This window comes from Eublepharis macularius, chromosome 4 (genome assembly GCF_028583425.1).
Source record: "Eublepharis macularius isolate TG4126 chromosome 4, MPM_Emac_v1.0, whole genome shotgun sequence".
Taxonomy (NCBI): Eukaryota; Metazoa; Chordata; class Lepidosauria; order Squamata; family Eublepharidae; genus Eublepharis; species Eublepharis macularius.
This window is the reverse complement of record NC_072793.1, coordinates 183,475,151-183,499,590: the sequence shown is the minus strand read 5'-3', so window position 1 is coordinate 183,499,590 and position 24,440 is coordinate 183,475,151. Positions and strand designations below refer to the sequence as shown.

The following is a 24,440-nucleotide window of genomic DNA, read 5'->3' as shown; positions in this document are numbered from 1 at the left end:
GAAATGGCCCATGAAGGGCTTTTTTTGTGGATAAACACTTACATGAATTCTATTTAACTCAGAGAAAGGGGACAATCGGGTAACAATGTTGTGTGGATTCACCAAAAACCCTCTCTAATTTAGACATCAAAGGAAAACCTTTATGTGGAAGCAGCTGTGTGAAGTAAACATTTTCTGCTTGCCTTACAATACTTTTGAAACTATGCGAATAACCGTGCCCAACTAACTAAAGTAAATATGTGGAGTTCTCAAATTCAATTCAAAAGAACTTTTAAATATCATTCAAGAGTGCAAATTACAGCAACAGTGTGTTCCATACATGCATATGTTAATTTCATTCAGATATTCAAATATTCAATAATTACTAACGCCACTTAATGAATTATAGCTTTGCACTTTGCACGTGAAAATCTTTTTGACTGGAGTAACTAATGAGAATTAACAGCAATCAAATTGGTAATTGAGTAACTGCTTTGAGAAAGGGGAATCCGGAACGGGCACCTCTTGCTGGCGATCCCGTCAGCAGTTACATCTCTTGATTTTTCCTAGTGGCATGTGCACTAATATTGAATATTTGAATATCTGAATGAAATTTATATATGCATGTATGGAGCACACTGTTGCTGTACTTTGCATTCTTGAATGATAGCAGTTACATCTTTTGAATTTCCCTAGTGGCATATGCAATAATATGGTTGGATATAAGTAATTATTGAATATTTGAATATCTGAATGAAATTAACATATGCATGTATGGAACACACTGTTGCTGTAATTTACACTCTTGAATGATATTTAAAAGTTCTTTTGAATTGAATTTGAGAACTCCACATATTTACTTTAGTTAGTTGGGCACGGTTATTCGCATAGTTGCTGGGCTGATCCCGTGCCTCTCTCTGTTTGTGTTTGCTTACAATACTTTTGAGCAAATACCCTTTTCCTGCTTCTTGGTCACCCCAATTCACTGTCCTGCTGGCAGGGATTGGGCTATTTGTTATTAGACGAGTGATAAAAGCGAGCACATCCTGCTTTCTTAACGTTCTTTGTCGTGACCAAGGAACATAATCCAAGCGCAATTAATCCACTCCCCCTGCTTCATACCTGTGGGATTTTGTAGATGCCCAACACTGCGGAAATTGGGACGGAGTTTTCAGAGTTGGACCCCTCCAGAACAGCCAACGGTTCCCTCTGTCTTCCACAGGTGTAGTTCGGAACAGTCTTCTGCCCAGGAGAGAGCACGTTCAGCAGGGCATCGAAAGTTATTCTTGAGTTGAAATAGTTCTCATAGATGTTGTAGCCGAGAGTGATGTTGGGCAGGAGTCCGGGATTCTGGTTGATCTCCTGAATGGCAAACGTGAAGGACAGGATGTCCCAGTAGGTTGTGCGAGACATCCTACGACAAAATATATGTGCCACACTGTCATCTTCTGTGCATTGAAAATGGAATGCACGCGTCTTAAATTCAACTAGCTTTGATTGTTTTGGACTATATCCAAGGCTGAGAGCGAAGGTGGCATAGTGTAGCTCAATCTCATCTGCTCTTGGCAGCTAAGCAGGGTCAGAGCTTGGGTGGGAGGACCACCAGGGAAGACAGGGGTATCCCCCAGAGGGAGGAAATGGCAAACCACCTCTTGCCTTCTCACTTGCCTTCAAAGCCCCTCGCTGGGGTTGCCATAAGGCAGTTGCGACCTGATGGCTCATAGGTCATATATCCAAGGCAGCTTGGATCCGGTGCCAGAAGTACAGCAACCCATCCCAGTATAACAGGAGATACAGGTTCAGGGGTGGTAGTGGAGGGCATTGTCCAATAGCTAATTGACTCATACGAAGAAAAGGTGTAGAGTGAGCCTGTCAGGTGCCAGTTGCCCAACAATAGGAAATAGTTCTAGTTTGTGGGGAGGAATAAGACTGTTCTGTGGGAAATGCTCTCTCAGGCAATTACTATGGCATAATGGAGATTATAGGAGGAGGGTAGTTCAGTCTCTTCTCTTTCTCTTGTTCTCTTCCCGATCACTTCGCAAACTCACTTTCACCTTGGAAACAAATTTGGACCCTTCTCAGGAGGTTACGCCAAAAGATCACCTGGCATTATATTATTGGCTTTCAGGCACCAGGTGAAAATATTGCGGTTCACCCCTGCTTTTAACTAGATTTTATCATCTTGCCCTTTTCTCTCCTCCCTTTTGTGGTGCTTGCTTTTATGCTGATTTATATTGGTACGGAGGATAGTTTTTATTGCTGATATTTTGGCTTGTTCAAGTTCTTATGAGGTAATTTAATTGCCATATTTCTATTTTAAATTACATTATGATTTTATTTTTATTGTTAGCATACTCAGGACATATTCTGGAGAATGTGGGGTGTAAATACTGAAACAAATATACTGATTCTAACAGTTTCATTAAGTTCAGAAATAAAATCTAATTTCACAGCCAGTTTGGTTGCACCATTAACCTTAGCTGGCTGTTACATGGAAGAGGCTTGGTGTCCTTTTGCAATAAAATTATGTTACGAAAACTGGATCATCCCATAATATAGCATGTGAGAAACAATATTCAAGTCATTGTCACAATATCACTTACGAATCGTGCCTAGCAACAGGAGACTTCTGGAAGCTGTAGGGTTCCAAATGAATGTATACAGTAGATCGAAACCCCTGAATGAGATGGTCTCCAGACCTGTAATAATTCAATAATTTGATATTCCCCTTTTTCAAAGGCAGGGAGCATCGTGCCTTCCGAGTCCCACAGGCTGCCTGGGGCAGCAGCAAAAGGATCAGCACCAGTAACAACAGCAGGTCCATTCTGGGTTTTGCATACTTCTCAGCTACATTTGTGGGTAGTTGGTGGAGTGGACTGGTAGAAAGAGCCCTCAAGTCAGAATTGACTTATGGTGACCCCTGGTGGGGTTTTCATGGCAAAAGACTAACAGAGGGGGTTTGCCACTGCCTGCCTCTGCAACCCTGGTCTTTGTTGGAGGTCTCCCATCCAATTACTAACCAAGGCCCACCCTGCTTAGCTTCTGATGGCAAACCCCTCTTCTAAGAATGAGGCTCTAATTCCCTTGCTAATTCAAATGGAACACAACCCTGGCTTAAGGTCCAAAGGAGGTGCTATTAAACCTCACACGTGCCCTCCGTGCCAGCCCAGGCTCTCTCACACAGGACGCATTTGTGCACTCACTTTTCCTGCCTTGGTACAAGATGACATCATGTTGATCTTGATTCTGATGTTTGTGTGAGAAACCCTTTGTGTGAGAAATCCCTTGAGCTTTGAGGAGGAGAAAAATCAGACACCGTGATTTGGATAATTATATGCTGGAAGGGCTGGTTAGCACCTGTTTGTGATGTGGAAAGCAGGGCAAATGCATTGGGAATAAAGTTCACATAAAGTTTGTTGCTTTCAAAAAGAGCAAAGAACAAAAAATGGTGGTGCACTTGTAACTTGTGCCTTTCTTTCTCTCTCTCTCTCTCGATCTCTCTCTCTCTCTCATTGAGGTCCAAGGTGGAACACAAAGTGCAAGTGAAAATTTATTTATTTATTTATTTATTTATTTATTTATTTATTTATTTATTTATTTATTTATTTAGTTAGTTAGTTAGTTAGTTAGTTAGTTAGTTAGTTATTGTTTCTCACTGAGCCTCAAGGCAGATTACACAGTCTGAGATTAGTACAGTCAGTATCATGGACATTTCCATAAATGATGCCATAGGGTAAAATAAAAACAAATTTAGAAAGACAGAATTAGCAAGAATCCAGTACAGTTTTGAAGAAACGCTGGAACAGAAGCAAGTCTAGGACTGACATTAGACAACATAGAACTCGTTTGCGGAAAGCCAGGAGAGTGGGGGCTCTCTTGACTTCCTCAAGCAGGCCACTCCACAGGGGAGGGGCCACCTCAGAGAAGGCCCATGTATGGGCAGCTGTTGATTTCACCCCTGTGCAGTGTGGCACCTGCAGGGAGATCCTGTTCATCAACAACTAGGACATTCATTGAGCAAAGTATGATATTGAACAGCGATTCAGGCATGCAGGGAAAGAGATACAATATGGTATGGAAGCAGAAAAGTTGGGGGGAGGAGAAGCATCGTATTATATAATTAAGTGTGTTTCAGACAACTCACTTTATACCCTGTTGCACCACCAGAGGGCGCTGCCGCAGAGGGAAACTCAGGTGAGGCACCATGTCCCTCGAGAAAACGTACCATGGCAGGAAGGCCAGGCCGGGATCGGGAGGGGAACAGGTGGCAATAAGAGCCCCCTGCTTTCACGCAGCTGGCATTGGGAGCGGAACAGGTGGCAATACTAACTACCCACATTAAACCAGCTGATAATAGGAGTGGAGCACGTGGCCATGCCCACCCCTGCCTTAACCCAGCTGGTATTAGGAGCGGAGCAAGTGGCAATGCCCGTCCAATGCCTTAATCCAGCTGGTATTAGGAACGGAGCAGGTGGCAATGCCCGTCCAATGCCTTAACCCAGATGGTATTAGGAACGGAGCAGGTGGCAATGCCTGTCCCTCACCTTACCCAGCTGGTATTAGAAGCAGAGCAGTGGCAATACCCACCCCCAGCAATTCCAACCCCCTGCCTTAACCCAGCTAATATTAGAAGTGGAGCATGTTACAATGCCCACCCCTGCCTTAATCCATCTGATATTAGGAGCAGGGCAGGTGGCAGTGCCCATCCAATACCTTAACCCAGCTGATGTTGGATAGCAAACCAGATCATAATGCCCACTCCCCACCTTGACCCAGCTGGTATTAGGAGCAGGACAGGAGGTAATGCCCACCCTTTCATAATTCCCACACCCCACATTAATATAGCTAATATTAGGAGCAGAGCAGGTGGCAATGCCCAGGTGCAGAAGAGGTGGCAATACCCACCCCTGCCTTAACCCAGCTGGTATTAGGAGCGGGGCAGATAGCAATACCCGCCACCCCTCAGCCGTCTGGGATCAGGAGTGGAGCAGGTGGCACTGCACGCCCACCATCTTCACCCAGCTGGTATTAGGAGCAGACCAGATCATAATGCCCACCTCCACCTTAACCCAGCTGATATTAGGAGCAGGATAGGGGGTAATGCCCACTTCTGGCGATTCCCACACCCCACATTAACCCAGCTAATATTAGGAGTGGAATTCACTTCATATGAACGTATAGCTGCAAGTAAAGAAACAGTCATATACATAAATTAATAGCAGGCAAGCCGCTCCTTAAAGTCTTATAAGTCCAACAGATATGGTTCTCCACTTGTGTGAATGTAATAAGTGGGAGCCAGCCAAAAAGTCCATAAAGGCAAACTTGTAAGTCCCACAGTAGATATTGTAAGTTCCACAGTAGGTAATGCTCTTGTGTCTTCCTTGCAACAGGTATGCTGTCCCAAAGGTGATATAGACAAGTAAAAGAGTCTCCGCCCAACAACCTGGGCTGGCTGTTGCCAGTTGTTTTGTATGGGGCACCTCTAATCCCAAACAGATTTCTTGGGCAGAACCTCTCCCGTCCTTTTTGGATTTTGAGACATCTGGCCCCTCCGACCCTGATACCTCTGGAGATGAGGGCAGCAGCACTAGGAATTTACATAATCACAAGGTATATACGCAGGGCTTTTTTTCAGGGGGAACACGGGGGAACGGAGTTCCGGAACCTCTTGAAAATGGTCACATGGCTGGTGGCCCCGCCCCCTGATCTCCAGACAGAGGGGAGTTGAGATTGCTCTCCACGCCGCTGAGCAGCACGGAGGGCAATCTAAACTCCCCTCTGTCTGGAGATCAGGGGGCGGGGCCACCAGCCCATGTGACCATTTTCCCTGAGGGCAACCCACTGAATTCCACCACCTCTTTTCCCAGAAAAAAGCCTTGTATATATGGGTTTGAGATCTTCTTCCTCCAATACCTCTTTTTTAGGAAAAAGGACTTTTTACAAAGGGAGGAAGAAAACCTAGTCTTTTTTTATTATTTAATATTTTTAATTATTTAATATTTTTATTAAAAGCTTAGGGAGCAAAAGATCAATAAGCACGGGTAGTGAGTAAAGTTGCCCTGATATTACCAACTGCTAGAGCCCTGCCCCTGAACTCAGGGTCAGGCTAAATGAGACCCCAGGCACATGTTCATTCCAGTGTCCGGTGATGCAACTTTACCTGAGAACTATAGTTTTCAAAGATAGATCCATGTGGGATCGTTGGGGGAGAGGAAGAATTCCTTCACAGTCCTCCCCTGTCTCTGCCAGCTGCCTGGACAGCTCCTTGCCTCCTCTTATACCCTGGGAAGCAGCGCTGGGGCTGCGGGCCATCCTGCACCTGCGACCAGGTTGAGATCCACAGCCCCCCTTAAGTCTCGTGTCCCCTCACCCACCTCTGACACGTTGGCCCTTGATGGATGTTCAGTCCAAAAGGCGGGGGGGAGGAATCCTTCTCTTTCTTCCTCTTAAGAACATAAGAAAAGGCTTCATCATCTAGAGGTTCCTCCAGCCCAGCAGGCTGTCTCATACAGTGGCCAACCAGCAAGATTCAAGTCCAGTACGCACCTTAAACTGGCCAGCAACAGAGGCCGAGGCCTTCCCCTGAAGTACCACCTGACACTGGTATTCAGAGGTAGACTGCCTATGAATGTGGAGGTTTCCTTTAGTCACCATGGCTAGTGGTCATTGATAGACCTGTCCTCCATGAATCTGTCCCATCCCCTTTTAAATCTGTCTTGGGTTGTCAGTAGGGTTGCCAGTCCCCCTCTAAAGGTGGGGGATCCCCCACTTCCACCCCCGCCCCTTGGCCTGCAGGAAGGCATAGGCCTCATGGGTGTACTCCTGGGCGGCACAGCATGCTTCCGCGGTCCCAAAATAGCCTGGATCAGGCCTGAAACAGCCAGGATCTGGCTGCTGCCATGTGGTGGAGTACTCCCCTGCCTGGCAGCGGTCCATTCTGGGCCAATTTTGTTGTGATCCGGACCTGAATTGGGCCCCCTGTGGAGAGCAGGAGTGCTCCCAGGGCGGCCCTGGCCTGCGTGATGACATCACTTCCTGGAAGGTAGGTGCCTGTCCCCCATCTCCCACTGGGACCTGGCAAACCTAGTTGTCAGTTGAGGTCTGGACTAATACCGGATCCCAGGAAGAGGGTGGAGGACTTACTTTTTCACATAGACAATGTGTGCACAGCTTCCAGGGTGGCGTGAAGACATCACTGCAGGAAGTGACATCAATTTGCCCCCCTGCCACTTCCAGGTGCCACTCCTGGACAGTGCTGTATAGCCACAGGAGGCTGCCCTGGAGTCTTGGCTGCTTCTCTGGACCAGCATTGGTTCAGCACAGCCACAGGAGATGAGAGGGGAAGGGGAAAGGGGAGGGACCAGGTGTCTGGTTTTTGGAGAACATTTTCTCTGGACAGTTCCCCAAAATACTGAACTGTCTGGGTGAAAACCAGACACCTGGCAACCCTAAAGCTATCCATGCCTGTGGCATTCTCCTCCTCCTCTGAAGGCCTGCCTCTTATAGTGGAGAGCAGAAACATCACAGATCCAGAGGAGTTAGCCATGTTAGTCAGAAGTAGCAATATCAAAAAGAGTCCAGTAGCACCTTTAAGACTAACCAATTTTATTGTAGCATAAGCTTTCGAGAATCAAGTTCTCTTCGTCAGATGCATGGTACAGATCTCGAAAGCTTATGCTACAATAAAATTGGTTAGAAACATCACAGACCTCCATAGGACCGTGCACTTTGTGCAGGTCCCTCTGGTCTCTCAAGGAGGCCGATATCATAAAAGCAGCCAAAGAACCCAACAACATTAAAGCACTAAAAACCATATAAGCTCAAAAACCATATAATGTAAGCAGTGTAAGGTGGGGAATCCAGCCAACATTGGCAGGGCTTCCTGGAGTATGCTGACTCATGCCAACAGCTTCCTGGGGAGTAAAAGGCCCAGTTGGTCTTTTCTCCTGGACTTCTGCTGCTCTACATATGAGCAGCGTCTGCCTGATATAAGGGCTATGGCTGCATCAGTTGGTGGTGGTTGGCTGCATTCAGGTGTGCCAAGCTAAGGGGCGGAGTTGACTGCCTGCTCCTCTGCTGGTGAAGGCTGGTCATGTTGCTCTGGACTTTGGTGCCATCCTGGTGTTTTCCAGGGCATATTAAGGGCAGGGCTCGGTTTTGGGCCCGGTACTTTTCAATATTTTTATCAATGATCTGGATGAAGGAGTGGAAGGGCTGCTCGTTAAATTTGCTGATGATACCAAATTGGGGGGGGGGGGTAGCAACCACCCAAGAAGATAGAATTAAAATTCAACAAGACCTGAATACTCTGGAGAAGTGGGCAGCTGTGAATAGGATGCAATTCAACAAAGACAAGTGCACAGTATTACATCTGGGCCACAAAAATGAGAAGCACAAATACTGGATGGGGGATACACTTCTGGGCAGTAGTATATGTGAAAGGGATCTTGGGGTAAGAGTGGACTGTAAACTGAATATGAGCAGTCAGTGTGATGCGGTGGCAAAAAAGGCTAATTCAATCCTGGGTTGTATCAAAGGGGCCATAGCATCGAAATCGCAGGAGGTCATAGCCCCTCTCTACACTGCCTTGGTCAGGCCACACCTGGAGTACTGTGTGCAGTTCTGGAGGCCTCACTTCAAAAAGGATGTGGACAAAATCGAGAGGGTGCAGAGGAGAGCGACGAGGATGATCAGGGGTCTGGAGACTGAGCCCTACGAGGAAAGGCTGAGGGCCTTGGGAATGTTTAGTTTGGAGAAGAGGAGGTTGAGGGGGGACATGATTGCTCTCTTTAAATATTTGAAAGGCTGTCATTTGGAGGAGGGCAGGGAGCTGTTCCAGTTGGCAGCAGAGGGTAGGACGCGAAGCAATGGGCTAAAACTACATGTACAAAGGTACCGACTGGATATTAGGAAAAACTTTTTCACCATCAGAGTAGTTCAAAAGTGGAATCAGCTGCCTAGTGAGGTGGTGAGCTCCCCTTCACTGGCAGTTTTCAAGAAGAGGCTGGATGAATACTTGTCAGAGATGCTTTAGGCTGATCCTGCACTGGGCAGGGGGTTGGACTAGATGGTCTGTATGGCCCCTTCCAACTCTTATGATTCTATGATTCTATGACTGTCTGTCCTTATTCCCCTTCTGAAGAATGCCCAGAAGATACTGACTACAGTGTTGCCCTAGTTCTGGGATCTTAGGATGGGGTTGCCCATCTCCTTCCTTGCAAATCTTCAATGTAATACACCTTTATAGTAATAATAAAAAAAAACCCAGAACTCTCTTGCAAAATCAGAGCAGCAGCAATTTTGCAGTTGTAAAGTTAGTCTGGTCCAGACAGTAAACTTCAAACTTCATAGTGCCACCCCCAAAATCTCTGAACAAAGTTATTCTCTGAGTTTTTCAGCTCTGTGGAATAAATTACATCGTGTTCTTCAGTCTGATGTTTATGGTTTTAGCTTCTAAGGTGATCTTTGTCAAAGCCCCTTGAGCTTTGGAGAGATGCAGATGAAATCACCGCAACTGATAATTATAAGAAGAAAATCACCTCTGCAAAACCTTGGACTCTCTACGGAGCAGCTTTATGCGCAGGTGCATGGCTAGAGAAAACATGTTTGCAAGAACGCCCTGATGTGCCTCCACATTCCAAGATGGGTCATCAAGGGGGCAGTGAGCTGGGCCTGAACTTTACTGAAGGAAGAACTTCATGAAAGGAAAAAAAATATTGCAATGTCATCAGCAAATGAAATGACAACAGGCGAGAATGTAGTCCTCGGATGCCGGTTCTCACTCTGTGCCCAGCGATGCTGCCCCCAATTCCACTCCTCCCCTTTCCTCAGTTATGGATGCGTAAAAGCACCGAGCAGAGCTACGATGATTGAACCTGGCTCTGCATCATCCCGCACCACCACTGGCCTCTCCTCATTTCTCAGCCCAGCTGTACTGCCAGGTTATGGTGTGTCTGGACAGGGCAAGGGAAAGTTTTGTGTTGAAGTCTCCTTTTGAAGTTCTGTTGTTGGAGAAAAATGTCCATAAGGTCACCTACAGAGTGTCTGTTACTGCTCTTGTGGATGGTCACTGCTGGGCACCTGCTGGGTTTTTCAGAACGAGGGCAGGGCCATTGCGAAGTAGGGCTTGCTACTGGCTTCCCTCATTCATATGAAAAGAGTTTCTACTTAAGGATAGGTAAGCAACTGAGGGCCAAGCTACAAGTGACAAATGACACTTGAATGGCAAGTGTATTTCTCCCTGTTCACTTGCCCTCCACTCAATCCACTTGCCAGGCAAGTGTCTTTCGTCTTTCGTGTAGCTTGGCCCTGAGCTTTCCTTAGTCAGCGTACGATTCCAACCTCCCTTCAGGATTTCCTTCTTCCAGGTGTGAGAAGGAAGATATTTTTGGCTCCGCCTTCTGTGGCAGCCATTTTGGGGGTGTCTTTCCTCATCCCCTCTCAAAATTCCAGAGGGGCCCACAGCCTCAAAAAGTTTGGGGACCCTTTTCCTACAGCAATCTGGTCAAAGAAATGATTAATGGATGGAGTACCAGTACCTCTCCTAGAAGGAAAGGGTAAGAGGCACAGAGAAGGCCTCTTCTCCCCCAGTGCTGTGAAATTACAGGGAGTCCCTGCTTGTCACTGTTGTTTGCCATAGACAACATCTGACTCGTACAGTCTACAGCCCTGCTGCCTCCCCTTGCCATTTGCAGGCTCCTGCTGGGTGCGCTTGTCTTTTCACTACAAAACGCACATGGCCACCCACATCCTTTTCTGAGCCTACGCAAGAGTGCAAAGGCATGATGGGGTGCTCATGACGGAGTCCATTTCCAGCCCTTCTACCCCAGGGAATGATTCCTTCCTACCCTGCCACATCAGCGGTTTCTGTCTATGAGCGAGAGAAGACCATTGCTCCAGTTGAAGGAGAGGCCAGCAAAGGCAAAGAAAAGATGGAGAAAGGAGAGCTGTGAGTAAAGGATAGATAAGAGATGACATGAGGAGGGAAAGGCAATCCGAGATCTCAAGGAGGTACAAAAAGTGTGCTCTCTAGAAGCCCTGCACATGCAAGGAGGCAGGAAGAAAAAAGGGGGCAGGTATTCTCTTCCCACTGGAGTTAGAAATAAACAACCTACTTGGGAAACAAACACCTTGGAGTGTCCTCTTTATGTGAAAATGAGGTGCCCCCATAAGTCTTTGGGGGTTCATTGCTTGTAGAACCCTAAAGCTTGGTTGGCCAGACAGCAACAGAATCCTATAGTCCTTAGAAGTCATTTTTACTCTTTGTCAACCCAACATAACTTTGTCCTTGGTCCATTTTTTATTTCTTTTCACCTTGATATAACTTATTCTCTACCTAAATGCTCACTGTAACACGTTTTACTACTTTTCTGTTCCTTATCTATTTTACACCACCCCAGAAGAGTTTATTCCCATATTGGTTGCCTAGAAATGCCATAATTTAAGAAAAGGCACATCTTGGCATGACAACATAGAATAATGTACGTAAATCAGGCACAATCATTAAAAGGCGCGTTTCTTTATATTCTATATGCTCTTTATTGGCTCAGTTCTTTGACTCTGTTGTGAAAATGTCACTTTGGGATCCCTTGTTTTTTCTGGAGTTGTTGATGTCAGTTCACATCTAGCCCTTTTCTGGATCATCAATGAATTCTGGGATCTGGAACCATGAAAGAGCAGCAGGTTACACCTATCCCCAGTTCTTTTTTTAAAAAATTAAGAGTTTTATATATAATTTTTTAAAAAACAAAGCATGATACAATGACACAAAAACTAGCCAAACAGGGGAAAAAAACCCGAACAGACAAACACAAACAACAAACCATACAAACAGAGCAAAGAAAAAACATAGAAAGAAAAGAAAAATCCTAGAAATTAAAAGAAGGCTTCCAATTTTCTCCACGTCCTGTTAAAAATAAAAGCTCTCTTTTTCTCTGATGTTTATATTCCTTAGTCCATAAATCCACAAGTCGTTAAGTCATCATTATTGCCCCCAGTTCCTTGTACGTATGGGATGCAATTCGTTGCAGTCTGGCCACAAGTTAACATTATCTGTGATGGGGGGGAGAGGGCGGGATTTCCCGGTCCTCTCTTCCTTCGCCAAGCCCTTCTGGTTCGCCCCCCATTCTTTTGCCTTGCTTCCTCCACTCGTCCCCCTCCGTGCATTTTTACCTCCTTGGTTTTGCAGCAGGAATCAAAGTCCAGATTCTCGCAAAGAAAACTTTGCAGCGGGGGAGGTGGGGGGGGCAGGTCAAGCGGGAACGCGGATCGCCCATCGAAGCCCCCCTTCCCTCTCCGCCCGCTCAGCTCCTTGCAAAAGCCCCCCCCCCAAAAAGAGTTAAAGGCAGGGAGTGTGCATTCCTAGAGAGGAAAGGGGCTGGAGGACTGGGGAGTCACTTCCTGCCAGACTCCCCCCAATAGAGGGAAGGCGGCCTTGCTGCAGGCATCAGCCTCCCCCCCCCCCCACCTCCTCCGCCGCCCCCAGGACTGGGTGAGTTGAGGATGCATTGCATTGTGGGGGGGTGGGGCAGGGCAGCAGTGGAGGAAGGGGAGGAGGAGGGGATGCAAGGAGGGAAAGGGGGAGCAAAAGGGGGGGGTGCAAGTGGAGGCTGAGAAGCATCCAGAGATGGGGCTGCATCCAAAGGCAGAAAGTACCGGAGGAGTGCGTGCTGCCCCTTCTCGAGCAAGCAAGAACCGCCCCCCCCCGTTCAAATTCGAACCCCCGACAAAGCCCACCCCCTGGTATGGATTCGGTCCGTTTCTGTGCTCTCGCCCATCCAGCTCGTTCCCCCCTGCTGTGAGCACCGCCTGTTCTGTCTGGTTTCGAATGGGAGAAGTGGAGCTGGGGAGGTACAGCTTGTCAGCTCGCTGGGGATGTTAAAGGGTGGCTGGGGGGTGCAGAGAGTGCCAGGGGACCCCCCCCCCATTCTAAGAGCCAGGGCACAAAGCTGAGCCCCACCCTGCCGGGACCCCCTTCCAGAGCCTGCCTTCCTAGCAGATGGGGAGCAAGGAGAAGGCAATGCCCCCCCCCCCGAAAGTTGGTCCCGAAGGACTCGTGAGCGGTGAGATGCACTGGGTATTTGCTAGGGCGGGTGGTTGGGATGTCCCGTCTCCAAAGGGGCCTTTCCAAAGTGGGCAAACAATATTCAGTATGGTGAGTGTGAATATTAAACTGAGGAAAGGGATCTTAAGTCCAGCTTCGAAGAGGGCAGCCAGAAGGCGATATTGAGAAATGGTCCCTATTGTAATTCCTGTGTGTCGATCTTTGGTTTGGTGTCTCAAAAAGGATCTCCTGGAGCCGGAAAAGATGTAGAGGTGGGCGGTAAAATTGAGGATGGGATAGCAGCTCCTTCCCCAAAGGCTAAAATGTTTGTGGCTTTGGGTGCAGAAAGAAAACATCTAATGCGAAAGGGGAAGGGGGACATGAAAAAGATGAGAGAATCTTTTCTCCCTCTTTTCCCGGTGTCAGAACTTGACATCACCTCATGAAGCAGATGGAGAACAGAGAGAGGGAAGTTCTTCACAACACACACAATTAATGTACACAGCTCACAGCTGCAGGAAATGCTGGCGATTATAAAGGGAGACGATACACTTTCGTGGTGGATGGACCTATCAGTGGTTAAATGGAGCCTCCATGTTCAGGGGCAGGTTACCTGTGAAGTTCGGTTATGGAGGCGGCAGCAGGGGGGACCTGCTGCCTTCTTGCCTGGCAAGCGCATTTCCTGGAGGCAGCCAGTCATCTGTTTTGGAAATGTTCCCTTTTCCCTACAGAGAGAGGACGCAGCTTCTCGCTGGCTTCCTTCTCTTCCTGCCCCGTCTGCCTGGACAGGTGCTTATGGAACACCTTTGTGGACTTCACAGCTCCACCCGTTCTGCTGTTCCTCACTTCAACAAAAAAGGAGGCAGAAGATCGAGGAGATCCTGGCTGTTGTGCCCCAAGAGATGGAGAGCTGGACCAGGGAATCCAAGCCGGAGCCCAGTTCCCAGGGGGTGGCCCCGGCAGAAGGCTTCCTCCAGAGCCAGGCATGGGCCGTGAAGCAGGAAGAGCAGGTAAGGGTCTCCCCCAAAGATGTGGGAACGGCTGTCTTCATTCCCCCCACCTCCCAACCTGCCTTTTCAGGAAACCAAGAAAAAGTCCATAATTCATGTCCACTTTTCCAGGCATTCGCTGACGTCGTTCCTTTCCTGACCGCTCTCTCCTTTCCTTTTCTGCCTTTTCAGAGGCCTTCGGAAGGAGCAGCAGAGGCTCCAGCAGCGCCGTGGCAGAGATTAATTTTGGAGGAGGTCAAGAAGGAGAGCGATGGAAGCGCCGCTTTACTGGGTAAGGAGGGTGAATTTAATAGGGGTCATCTTTCAGCTCAGTTTCCTCCTCCTAAGTAATCCTGAAATTCAAGGGCTGCTTATACACCCCTCTACAGTCTGCAGAGATGGGACACTTGTTTGCCTGGAGCTTCAAACATGATTTAAAATGGCGCATCAGCCGTTTTATAGGTTCAAGCCAGACCTTGGAATTATAGCCAGGAGGCAGCAAGAGGGAGAGGGCTTTCATAAAAGGAGCAGATTATGAAATGTGTATGAAGAATAATTTATTCCCTCCCAGAATTTCTCTCATGGAGCAGATTCTCCACATAAGGACCCCTATTCCGTACACCATTTTGATTGGCCAGAGCAGCTCAGTTCCAGATAACAGTGGCGTAACCGAATATTGTGAAAACCTAACAAAATAAAGTATTCATACAACAACTACAAAGTCATTGACTCCTCCTTATACCAATGCACAATTCACAATCAATAACATAAACCATGCAATCTTCCCACCCTAAAGACCTATACATAAAGTGCTGGTGCATACAGTACAGTTGATGAACAATCATTTAGCAACATTCAATATCCCTTTTGTGAGTGCATAAAGTCCATCAATATCAGATATAGGTCTGGGTGTGTAGGATGAAGGAAAAACCATCGGATTTGCAGACTGGTTCACTGAGGGTCCTATTTCCATTCTTTGTCAAAGATGGTCAAAAGAGCTGACGTCAATTTCATCATTCCTAAAAGAGCCTATTCAGCCATCAACAAACCAGACAACAAGTTTGTCAATGATGGACTTTATGCACTTTAAATTGCTCGTAAAAGGAATGTTGAATGTTGCTAAATGATTGTTCATCAATTGTACTGTATACACCAGCACTTTATGTATAGGTCTTTAGAGTGGGGAAATTGCATGGTCTATTGGCCATGCTACAAGTGACAAAAGGCACAGATTGGACACTTGTCAGCTTCCCTCAAGTTTTGATGGGAAATGTAGGCATCCTGGTCTTGCAGCTTGGCTCTCTGACTGCCGTCCAATGGACTTTTCAACTGTCACTTGTCCAACATTCCGCCAAGCTGCCTACATTTCCCATCAAAACGTGAGGGAAGCTGACAAGTGTCCAACCTGTGCCTTTTGTCACTTCTGGTTCCGCACTATGTTATTGATTGTGAATTGTGCATTGGTATAATAAGAATGAATCGATGACTTTGTAATTGTTGTATGAATATTGCATTAGGTTTTCACGATACTCTGTTATGCTACTGTTCCTCATGATTCTGTCTGCATTGCTAGTTCCAGATAACAGCAGTTGCTGGCGTTGAGTTGTCTTGATGAAGTTTGTAATGCATTGGTCGAACTCTAGCTTGCAAGAGAACTCAAGGCTAGACTCTCATTGGTTGCTAAGTACGGATAGCAGCCAATCAGGATGACAAGATAAAGACCAATCACTGAGCTGTAAATAAGTTAAGTAATAGATGGGTTATGCAAATAAAGGTATTGAAAAGTATGTGTTCTCATTGGTTATTAGTTGTTCTGGGGGTGGAGCTGCTGTGTATATATTGAGGGTTTCCGTTAAGTTTCAGTTGAGTGTGTTCCTGTTAATAAAGAGCTGTTGATTTAACTCAAGTCTGAACCCACTATTTTTCACAAAGTTCATCCCCTTTCTACTTTTCACAAAGGAATTCTCACAATTGTCTTAGAGACTATATGGGAGTTTCATCTTTTGTTATCGAAGCTGATGGATTCTAAAAGCTCAACACCTTCCCCCTTCCTTTCTCTCCTTCTCAGGCGCTGGAAGGACACTAGATGGATATTCTGGGCCTTCCCTTGACTGGGAAGCAGCAGTCATGCCATCTGTGCAGCTAGATCAGGTAGGGAACGAAATCAGTGGGAAGAAGGAATGGGGCGTTACCAGGGTGCCCCTGTCCTCTTCACACCCCCTTTCTCTGAGATCCACATTATCTATCAAAACTGCCAACAAGAATGCCAAGGTTTGGGTCCAGTGGCACCATGGAGACCAACAAGATTCCCTGGGTATGAGCTTTCAAGGATCAAACCTCTCAAGGTAGCTTTACATCCTGACTCCCTTCTTTGCTTCCCTCTCCCAACTTCTGCCTGGGATAGCGAGGTTCAGAGATCGCCTCCCTGTATCTGAGAGCCAAACTACAAGTGATGCCTTACACAGGTTGGACACTTGTCAGCTTCCCTCAAGTTTTGATGGGAAATGTAGGCGCCCTGGTTTTACAGCTTGGCTCTCCATTACAGCTGCAAGACCAGGGCACCTACATTTCCCATCAAAACTTGAGGGAAGCTGACAAGTGTCCAACCTGTGTAAGACATCACTTGTAGTTTGGCTCTGACTCTTGAAGACTTACAGCCTGGACATCTTCAAGGTATGAGCTTTCAAGGGTCAGAGCTCCCTTCGTTAGATAACAAGCTCATACCCTGGAAATCTAGTTCATCTTTAAGGTGCTACCGGACCTGAATTTTGCCCTTCTACTACAGACCAACACGGCTACTCACCTGAAACTACCTGGAAATCTTGTTGGTCTCTAAGGTGCCTTAGAACACAAATCCTACTGTTGTTCTACTGTAGACCAACATGGCTACTCACCTGAAACAGGGGAAAAAAGCTTTCTTTGGTTCCTGTTGGAGAACTCCAGGCTCATAATTGTTATGGATTCTTACATTATTGCTAAATAGAAAATGTTCCTTCTTTCAGGTTCTGGTGACCTTTGAGGATGTGTCTGTGGATTTCTCGGAGGAGGAGTGGGCGCTGCTGGATCCGGGCCAAAGGGCTCTGCACAGGGAAGTCACAGAGGAGAATTACGGGAACCTGGCCTCTCTCGGTACGGCTCTCCCTTTCTGTTAATTGATACCGAAAGCAAGAATCGCTCCTATTGTCTGTCTGTCTCCACATGCTAGGGAAGTCACCAAGCATGTAAAACAAAAGAACTGTGTTTCTTTGCTGTTCTTTTTATTTAACTGTAAAATTGGAGGTTTTTTTCTGTTATTTGAACTGATTTTAGCCCTAAAATCAATTTAGGAATGTTCAAGAACGGTGCCATGTATTCAGCCATGCGCTGATTGAGATTTCTGTTTGTGGAAGCGAGTGGGGTGGTTTCCCCGAATTCCTCTGTCCCACTTCACACCCCAGGCTTTGCCCTGCTGAACCCTGAGAACAAAGCTTCAGTGGACTGCAGCAGGAAGGGAATTGGGAAAGTCCAGCTCCGTGAAGTGCACAGATGGTTAGACGCACACCCCCGTTAGCCCTTCTCAACAATGCCTGTGCCATAGCACACTCCAGGTGGCGTTGTTGGTGTTCTTCACAGAGCAGTGACGGAAGCTGCATTTGGTGGCGTCAGGCTCGGGTGTCAAAGGCTGGTTCCTGATTTGGGCTACCGTAGAGAGCTTCCTTCCAGCTTGGGCTTCCCTTCCCAGTCCTTGGGCCCAAAGCTACCCTTGCTGGCTTTTGCCCCATGATGCCCTTTTCTCAGGGTGATTTCAAAACATGCTTGGCAAGCCTAGGCCACATTTCAGAGTTAGGTTGAAGTTTCTGGTTTGCAGCAGCTACCCCCACTGCGTCTTCTGTGTCCAGGCCTTAAAGCACCTTCCCTTCCCTTCTGCAAACTAAGGCTTGAAAAATGGATGTAGCGGCATGGGCCAGAAATAATTAGTGTGTTTTTCCTTCTCCGAATAAGGGCTTGTGATTCCCAAACTTGAGCAGGCTTCCTGGCTGGAGGAAGGGGAAGATCCATTTGGACAGGTCTCCGTGGAGGAAGAGAGATTGACAGGTAGCTACTGGGTTTTTTTTTCTCTGTTTTTCCTATTTGCAAGCACCAGGCAGTATAAGCAATAACCCATGAAGCTATGAGTCTCCTGCCCTCCCCCTACCCAGCCTTCGATTTTCAGTAAATTTAAACAGGACAAGGAACTGTAGCTTCAGAGGTGGGACAGGTGCGGACCAGAGTTGGGGCTTTATCAGCAGTGCCCTGTGGAGTGCCCTCCCCTTCGATCTTCACCTGGCTCCTACCCTTCTCTCCTTTAGTGCCAGGGGAACCAGCAGACACTGGTTGCCTCTTCTCCTCTCTAGGATACAGGGCCACTTGAACTCTTGTCCTTGGTCAAAGAGGAGACCTGCCTTGTTCAGGATGCTGCCTAATGACAATATGTGTGCTTGTGAGGGGTGCAGTTGTACAGGCTTCGAGCTCCTCACCCACTAGGCCTAGCCAGAGAAAAACTGATGGAGGAAAAAAGCCAGAAGAGCAAGGGCGGGGGATGTCTTTGTATCTTTTCCTTTCCATTCTTGGATGAACCTAGAGTCAGGTGGCCTAGAGTCAGGAATAGCCTGTGATTACACCAGTCTGCCTGAACTCCACACTGCTCTGTGTGTGTGTCCCTCTTCCAGATCTAGACCTGGATTGAAATAGAACCAACTGATTTCCTCTCAGGGTGAGGACACGCAAACCCCACCCCAGCCGAATGTTCCAAGGGAGTGCTAGAAAAAGAAGTCAGTGCAGGGCTTTCATCAGACACTGCACAATTTATTGTTTTGCCCCGAGATGGTGCCTTCAGCAAGGTAACAACAACAACAACAACAACATTTGATTTATATATCGCCCTTCAGGACAACTTTATACCCACTCAGAGCAGTTTACAAAGTATGTCATTATTATCCCCACAACAATCACCCTGTGAGGTGGGTGGGGCTGAGAAAGCTCCAGAGAGCTGTGTCTGACTCAAGGTCCCCCAGCTGGCTTCAAACGGAGGAGCGGGGAATCAAACTTGGCTCTCCGGATTAGAGTCCTGCCGCTCTTAACCACTACACCAAAATGAGTTCTTCTTTTTCGTCCATCCCATCGCTTCTTCCTAATCAGTTTCTCTCTTTACTTCTACAGGGCAGAAAAGCAAGGGAAGAGAAGAAGAACAGAAAAGAGAAATGGAAGAAAAGCAGATGTGGAGGGAGGAATCTGCCGCTTCTGAGAGTGCCAGCCGCCTGGGAATTGCAATGCAACAAGAAATTCACAGAGAACGGGAAAAGATTACATTCCCTCTGTGGGAAGACTTCTTAATTGGACCGTCGGACCCCAGCATACAACAGAGCAGGGCAAATGAGGAGGAACTGTTGAAACTGACAGAGTGTAAGAACTTCATTCTGAGTAAAACTTTTACGTTTCATAAAAGATTGTACACAGAGAAGAAGGTGCACAGATGCTCAGAGTGTGGAAAGAGCTTCATCAGGAAGGACCACTTCACTGCACATCAGAGAACACACACTGGTGAAAAAGCATACACATGCTCTGAGTGTGGGAAGAGCTTCAGTCTCAGCTCAGGACTCACTTCCCATCAAAGAATCCACACAGGAGAGAAACCCTATAAATGCTCAGTGTGTGAAAAGACTTTTAGCCATTACTCTACCCTGAATTCCCATCAGAGAATCCATACTGAGGAGAAACCATATAAATGTATAGAATGTGGCAAGAGTTTTAATGACAGCTCAAGTTTTAATTCCCATCAGAGAATCCACACGGGAGGGAAACTGTACAGATGCTCAGAGTGTGGAAAAAGCTTCATTAACTCCTCAAGTTTTTCTTACCATCTAAGAACCCACACAGGAGAGAAACCATATCAGTGCTCTGAGTGTGGAAAGAGATTCAGTCTCAATTCAGGACTCACTTCCCATCAAAAAATCCACACAGGGGAGAAACCATATAAATGTTCACAGTGTGGAAAGAGCTTCAGTCACAGTTCAGGTCTTTCTTACCATCAAAGAACCCACACAGGGGAGAAACCATATAAATGCTCTGAGTGTGGAAAAGGCTTCACAGAGAGTGGAAAACTTATTTCCCATCAAAGAACTCACACAGGAGAGAAACCATATAGCTGTTCCTCATGTGGAAAGAGTTTCAGTCACCATTCTGGTCTTGCTTACCATCAAAGAATCCACACAGGGGAGAAACCATACAACTGTTCAGAGTGTGGAAAGAGCTTCAGTCACAGTTCAGGGCTTACATCCCATAAAAGAATCCACACAGGGAAGAAACCATATACATGCTTTGAGTGTGGAAAAAGCTTTAGTCAGAGCACAATCCTCAATATACATCAAAGAATTCACACTGGAGAGAAACCTTATACATGCCCTGAGTGTGGAAAGAGTTTCAGCCACATCTCAGGCCTTGCTTATCATCAAAGAGTCCACACAGGGGAGAAACTATATGAATGCATTGAGTGTGGAAAGAAATTCAGCTGCAGTTCGGGACTTGCTTACCATGAAAGGGTTCATAAAGGGGAAAGACCGTATAAATGTTCTGAGTGTGGGCAGAGCTTCAGAGAAAGTGGAAAACTCGCTTCCCATCAAAGAACTCACACAGGAGAAAAACCATATCAATGCTCTGAATGTGGAAAAAGCTTCAGGGAGAATGGAAAACTAGTTTCCCATCAAAGAATCCACACGGGAGAGAAACCATATCAGTGCTCAGTGTGCGGAAAGAGTTTCTCTCAGAGCGGAAATCTTGCTTCCCATCAAAAAATACACACAAGGGAGAAGCCATATAAATGCTCCGAGTGTGGAAAAAGCTTCAGTTACAGTTCAAGCCTTGCTTACCACCAAAGAATCCACACAGGGGAGAAGCCATATAAATGCTCAGATTGTGGAAAGAGCTTCAGCCACAGCAGATATCTTGCTTACCACCAAATAATCCACACAGGGGAGAAACCGTATAAATGTTCTGTGTGTGGAAAGTGCTTCAGGAGGAGCGCGTATCGCAATGCACATCAAAAAACCCACATAGGAACAATTACCCAAGAAAAAAACACGCAGGGAATCAGTAGCGTCAGCCTAGCTTTCTCCCGTCTCTGAAGTTGTGTAGCAGAATGTGTTATCTGCGCCTCAATAAAGCTCTAAACTGTACCATTCCCAAGATTTCTCTCTCAAATTCTGGCGAGTTCAGAAGCTTCAAATGAGACCTAAAAGCAGAAATTGCTCTTGTAGAGAAAATGCCTTTTAATACAATCTACTTTTTGTGTGAGTTTCTTCCTGGTACTCTTTTCACCACAGCATGCAGAGACTTCTTTTATTTGGAGTTTAATCTTTATTAATCTTTTTTTAACGAAGCAAGACATTAAAATATAAAGCGTTATTAAATGAAACCAATAACATATTCATGCTATAAAAAAGTAAACCCTTTAACATCTCTCAATTCAAGCTAGTGATAATCGTACTCAAGACTACTATGAAATTTATTGGATTCTCAATGGACACACACAGAGATACAAATATTCCTCACCCAAATCTTCTTCATGAGATTTTCTTCATCAAAATCCTAATCTCTTATTTGGGTGGCATCTTTCATATTAACTGTCATGTGCTATCTATAAAGATATCCCTAAGATCCTTCACATGTGACAGTAATAGAAAAAGATGGTTGGTCTTAGATTTAGCTGGTTCTTCAGATTTTCAGTCGTGACATTCTACCAATGCCAAGCATGATGTTATTGTGCGGGTGCATGAAAAGCTCTATAAATCGTTAAAGGTTGTCAAAAAGTTAAGATGAGCAGATTGTTAGTGGCCCATTCTAGCAATTAAAGTATCATTAATCTGCCTTCATCCAACTAATTTTAATCAGTTGCGAAAAGATAAAAGGAACAGCTGAGTATTATACAACCTGTTGAAAAACTACAATGAAGTTTAGTCAAAGTTCACGAGAATATACATGTATAACTAGAGTATATTGTGATTTATATTCCCACTTCCATTGACCTTGTTTTATGCCATTTAAGACCGGGATAAAGAAACCATTCTTCAAGATTTAATCCTTGATGAAGGAGTGCATCTGGCCTCGATTGTTGGTTGAAGCAGCAGGGCGTTTTTAAAAATTTGGCTAGCTCTATCCAAGTTTTCTCCTTATGAAAACTAGGCAAGATGGAGAAGAAGCAAGGACTCCATTTTTCTCTCCAGGTGTGAAGTTCAAAAGGCTCCCTTTATCAAATGTGCATTACCTGGGTTTGGAGACAAATGAGCCTATTGGCTGGAGTTGGTCATGTGGTCTTCTGTATGGACAGATCCAGTACAAAGGTGAGGGGTTTTTCTATGTTGTTATGGTCAAATCATCCTCTGAAGAACATGAAGATTGTGGACCTCACCAAATATTTTTGCAAGAGGGCAAATGGAACAGTCCACACACCCCCACACAAGGTTTCTGTTTAGGGACTTCATTTCCAGTTGAGTTAACAGGTTCTTTGGCCAAATCGTCATCAAGGTTGACCTTGGGCCAGCAACACAATGCCTCCTAAGTACCTTCTCCCAGCTGTAGCAAGGCTGGCAGCAAACTCAGGATTGTGGATGTGGCCTGATTTGGATGGGGTCCCTCCTCGCAAGAACAGCGCATTGACACCCTAAGGGACCTGTCAGTACCAGCTCTGCGGGTGGGAGGCTCAAAGCACAGGAGCATGCACCAAATCTTGCTGATGCTCCATCACCATCTGTGGCTCAGCCTTGAGAAACATGTCTTGACTACAGATAGCCATGCTCTGATTGCACACAGTTCAGATTACCATAATGTGCTGAAATTTGGCAGAGAGGTTGAGGAATGGGGTAAGTTCCTACAAGCACACCTTGCTAGAGTTGCATTGCATTCCTTCCAGGGAACACCCTGTTTCCATATCAGCCTTCCTGTTACCTGGAGAGACTTACATCACATGTCTCCATCTTCTTCTTTGCTGGGGCCCCTAAACAGCAGAACTCCCCGCATCATTGTTCTGGCACCAGACTTTACCTGGCACTGAAAACTTGTCAGCACCTCTTTATTTTGCCGAGCATTTGACTGATTTTCCTACACAAACACATGCTGAGAATTAAAACTTCCTTTCTTTTTCTAGACGTTTCACATATCCCATGTTTATCTTTTAGTCGCCTCGTTGTTGCTCGCCTTTCATGTATATTATTGGTTCCATAGGGGCTCTTCTAAAATAGTTGAAAAAAATATTCTTAACAGTTGGATCCAGGCTTAAATCTTACGCTCGTTCAGGACACTTCTGTTAGTAAAACAGAATTTTCCTGCCACCCTCTCTCCCCTTCGCTGCTGCAGCCTCCTGACTTCTCCAAAATGCTGCTACTGTGGAATGGGGCTCTCAGGAACAGCACAGAGGCGGATCTGGAAGAGGGAACTGAAGAAAATTGCCCTCCCTGCCCCATCAGTGGAAAAATTAGTCTGGATTAGTCTGTTACGGTGCAAGTTGCTTTAGAAGATGAGAGCAAAGGGCACAAATATTTAAATAGGCTCCCTGACTCAGTGGTAGTAAATGTTCTCAGCATGTGTAAGGCCCAAGTTTAATAACAACAACAACATTTGATTTATATACTGCCCTTCAGGAGAAACGTAACACCCACTCTGATCGGTTTACAAAGTATGTTGTTATTACCCCCACAACAACAATCACCCTGTGAGGTGGGTGGGGCTGAGAGAGCTTCAGAGAGCTGTGACTAGCCCAAGATCACCCAGCTGGCTTCAAGTGGAGGAGTGGGGAATCAAACCTGGCTCTCTAGATTAGAGTCCTGCCACTCTTAAGTGACTGACCCAAGGTCACCCAGCTGGGAATCAAACCCGGCTCTCCAGGTTAGAGTCCCGTGTTTTTAACCACTACACCAAACTGGCTGTCTTTGGGCCTGGGCTGTGGTGCAAGGAATGGTTCAGGAAGATGCTTTGGTATAGTAGACTATGCTACCGTGTACCGTCTGTTGCTGCTTCTAGGCAATTTCTGCTTCGTTTAACATACTGTGTTTAATTGCGTATTCTTTGTTTCAGTGTTGTTTTAGCTCCAGATCAGATTTCTGCTCCTTTTCCAATTTTATACTGTCCAAACTCTGTTGTTTATTGGCTCTCCCGCCAATAAACATATTGGCTTACTCTATGCAATCTGCCATGTGTCTCAGTGGGGGAGAAAAAAAATACATCAATCGATCCTGGCATCTCCAGCTTAAAGGATCTGGCTCTTCTACTAAGGTTGGCAGCAGCTCTCTAAGGACTCTGGCGGAGGCCCCTTTAATGGGGGATGCTGGGAACTGAACCAGGGGCTTCAGTTTAATAGTGCTCTGCTGTCAATTACAAACTCCCTTAGTACCCAATATATTCAAGACTCCAATCACTGTGAT

General features: G+C 46.2%; 1 protein-coding gene across 1 annotated transcript in view; it reads left to right on the top strand.

Moving 5' to 3' along the window:
* The first annotated feature begins 10,811 nt into the window (after positions 1 to 10,811).
* LOC129328009 (zinc finger protein 665-like) overlaps positions 10,812 to 24,440 on the top strand; it is a 48,685-nt gene continuing 35,056 nt past the window's right edge. Inside the window, exons 1-8 of the mRNA XM_054976752.1 lie at positions 10,812 to 10,927; positions 13,881 to 14,031; positions 14,203 to 14,302; positions 16,079 to 16,161; positions 17,013 to 17,139; positions 17,992 to 18,084; positions 19,189 to 19,569; positions 19,654 to 19,875. Coding sequence (XP_054832727.1) covers positions 10,812 to 10,927; positions 13,881 to 14,031; positions 14,203 to 14,302; positions 16,079 to 16,161; positions 17,013 to 17,139; positions 17,992 to 18,084; positions 19,189 to 19,569; positions 19,654 to 19,875 — 1,273 coding nt within the window. The remainder of the gene's footprint in view (positions 10,928 to 13,880; positions 14,032 to 14,202; positions 14,303 to 16,078; positions 16,162 to 17,012; positions 17,140 to 17,991; positions 18,085 to 19,188; positions 19,570 to 19,653; positions 19,876 to 24,440) is intronic.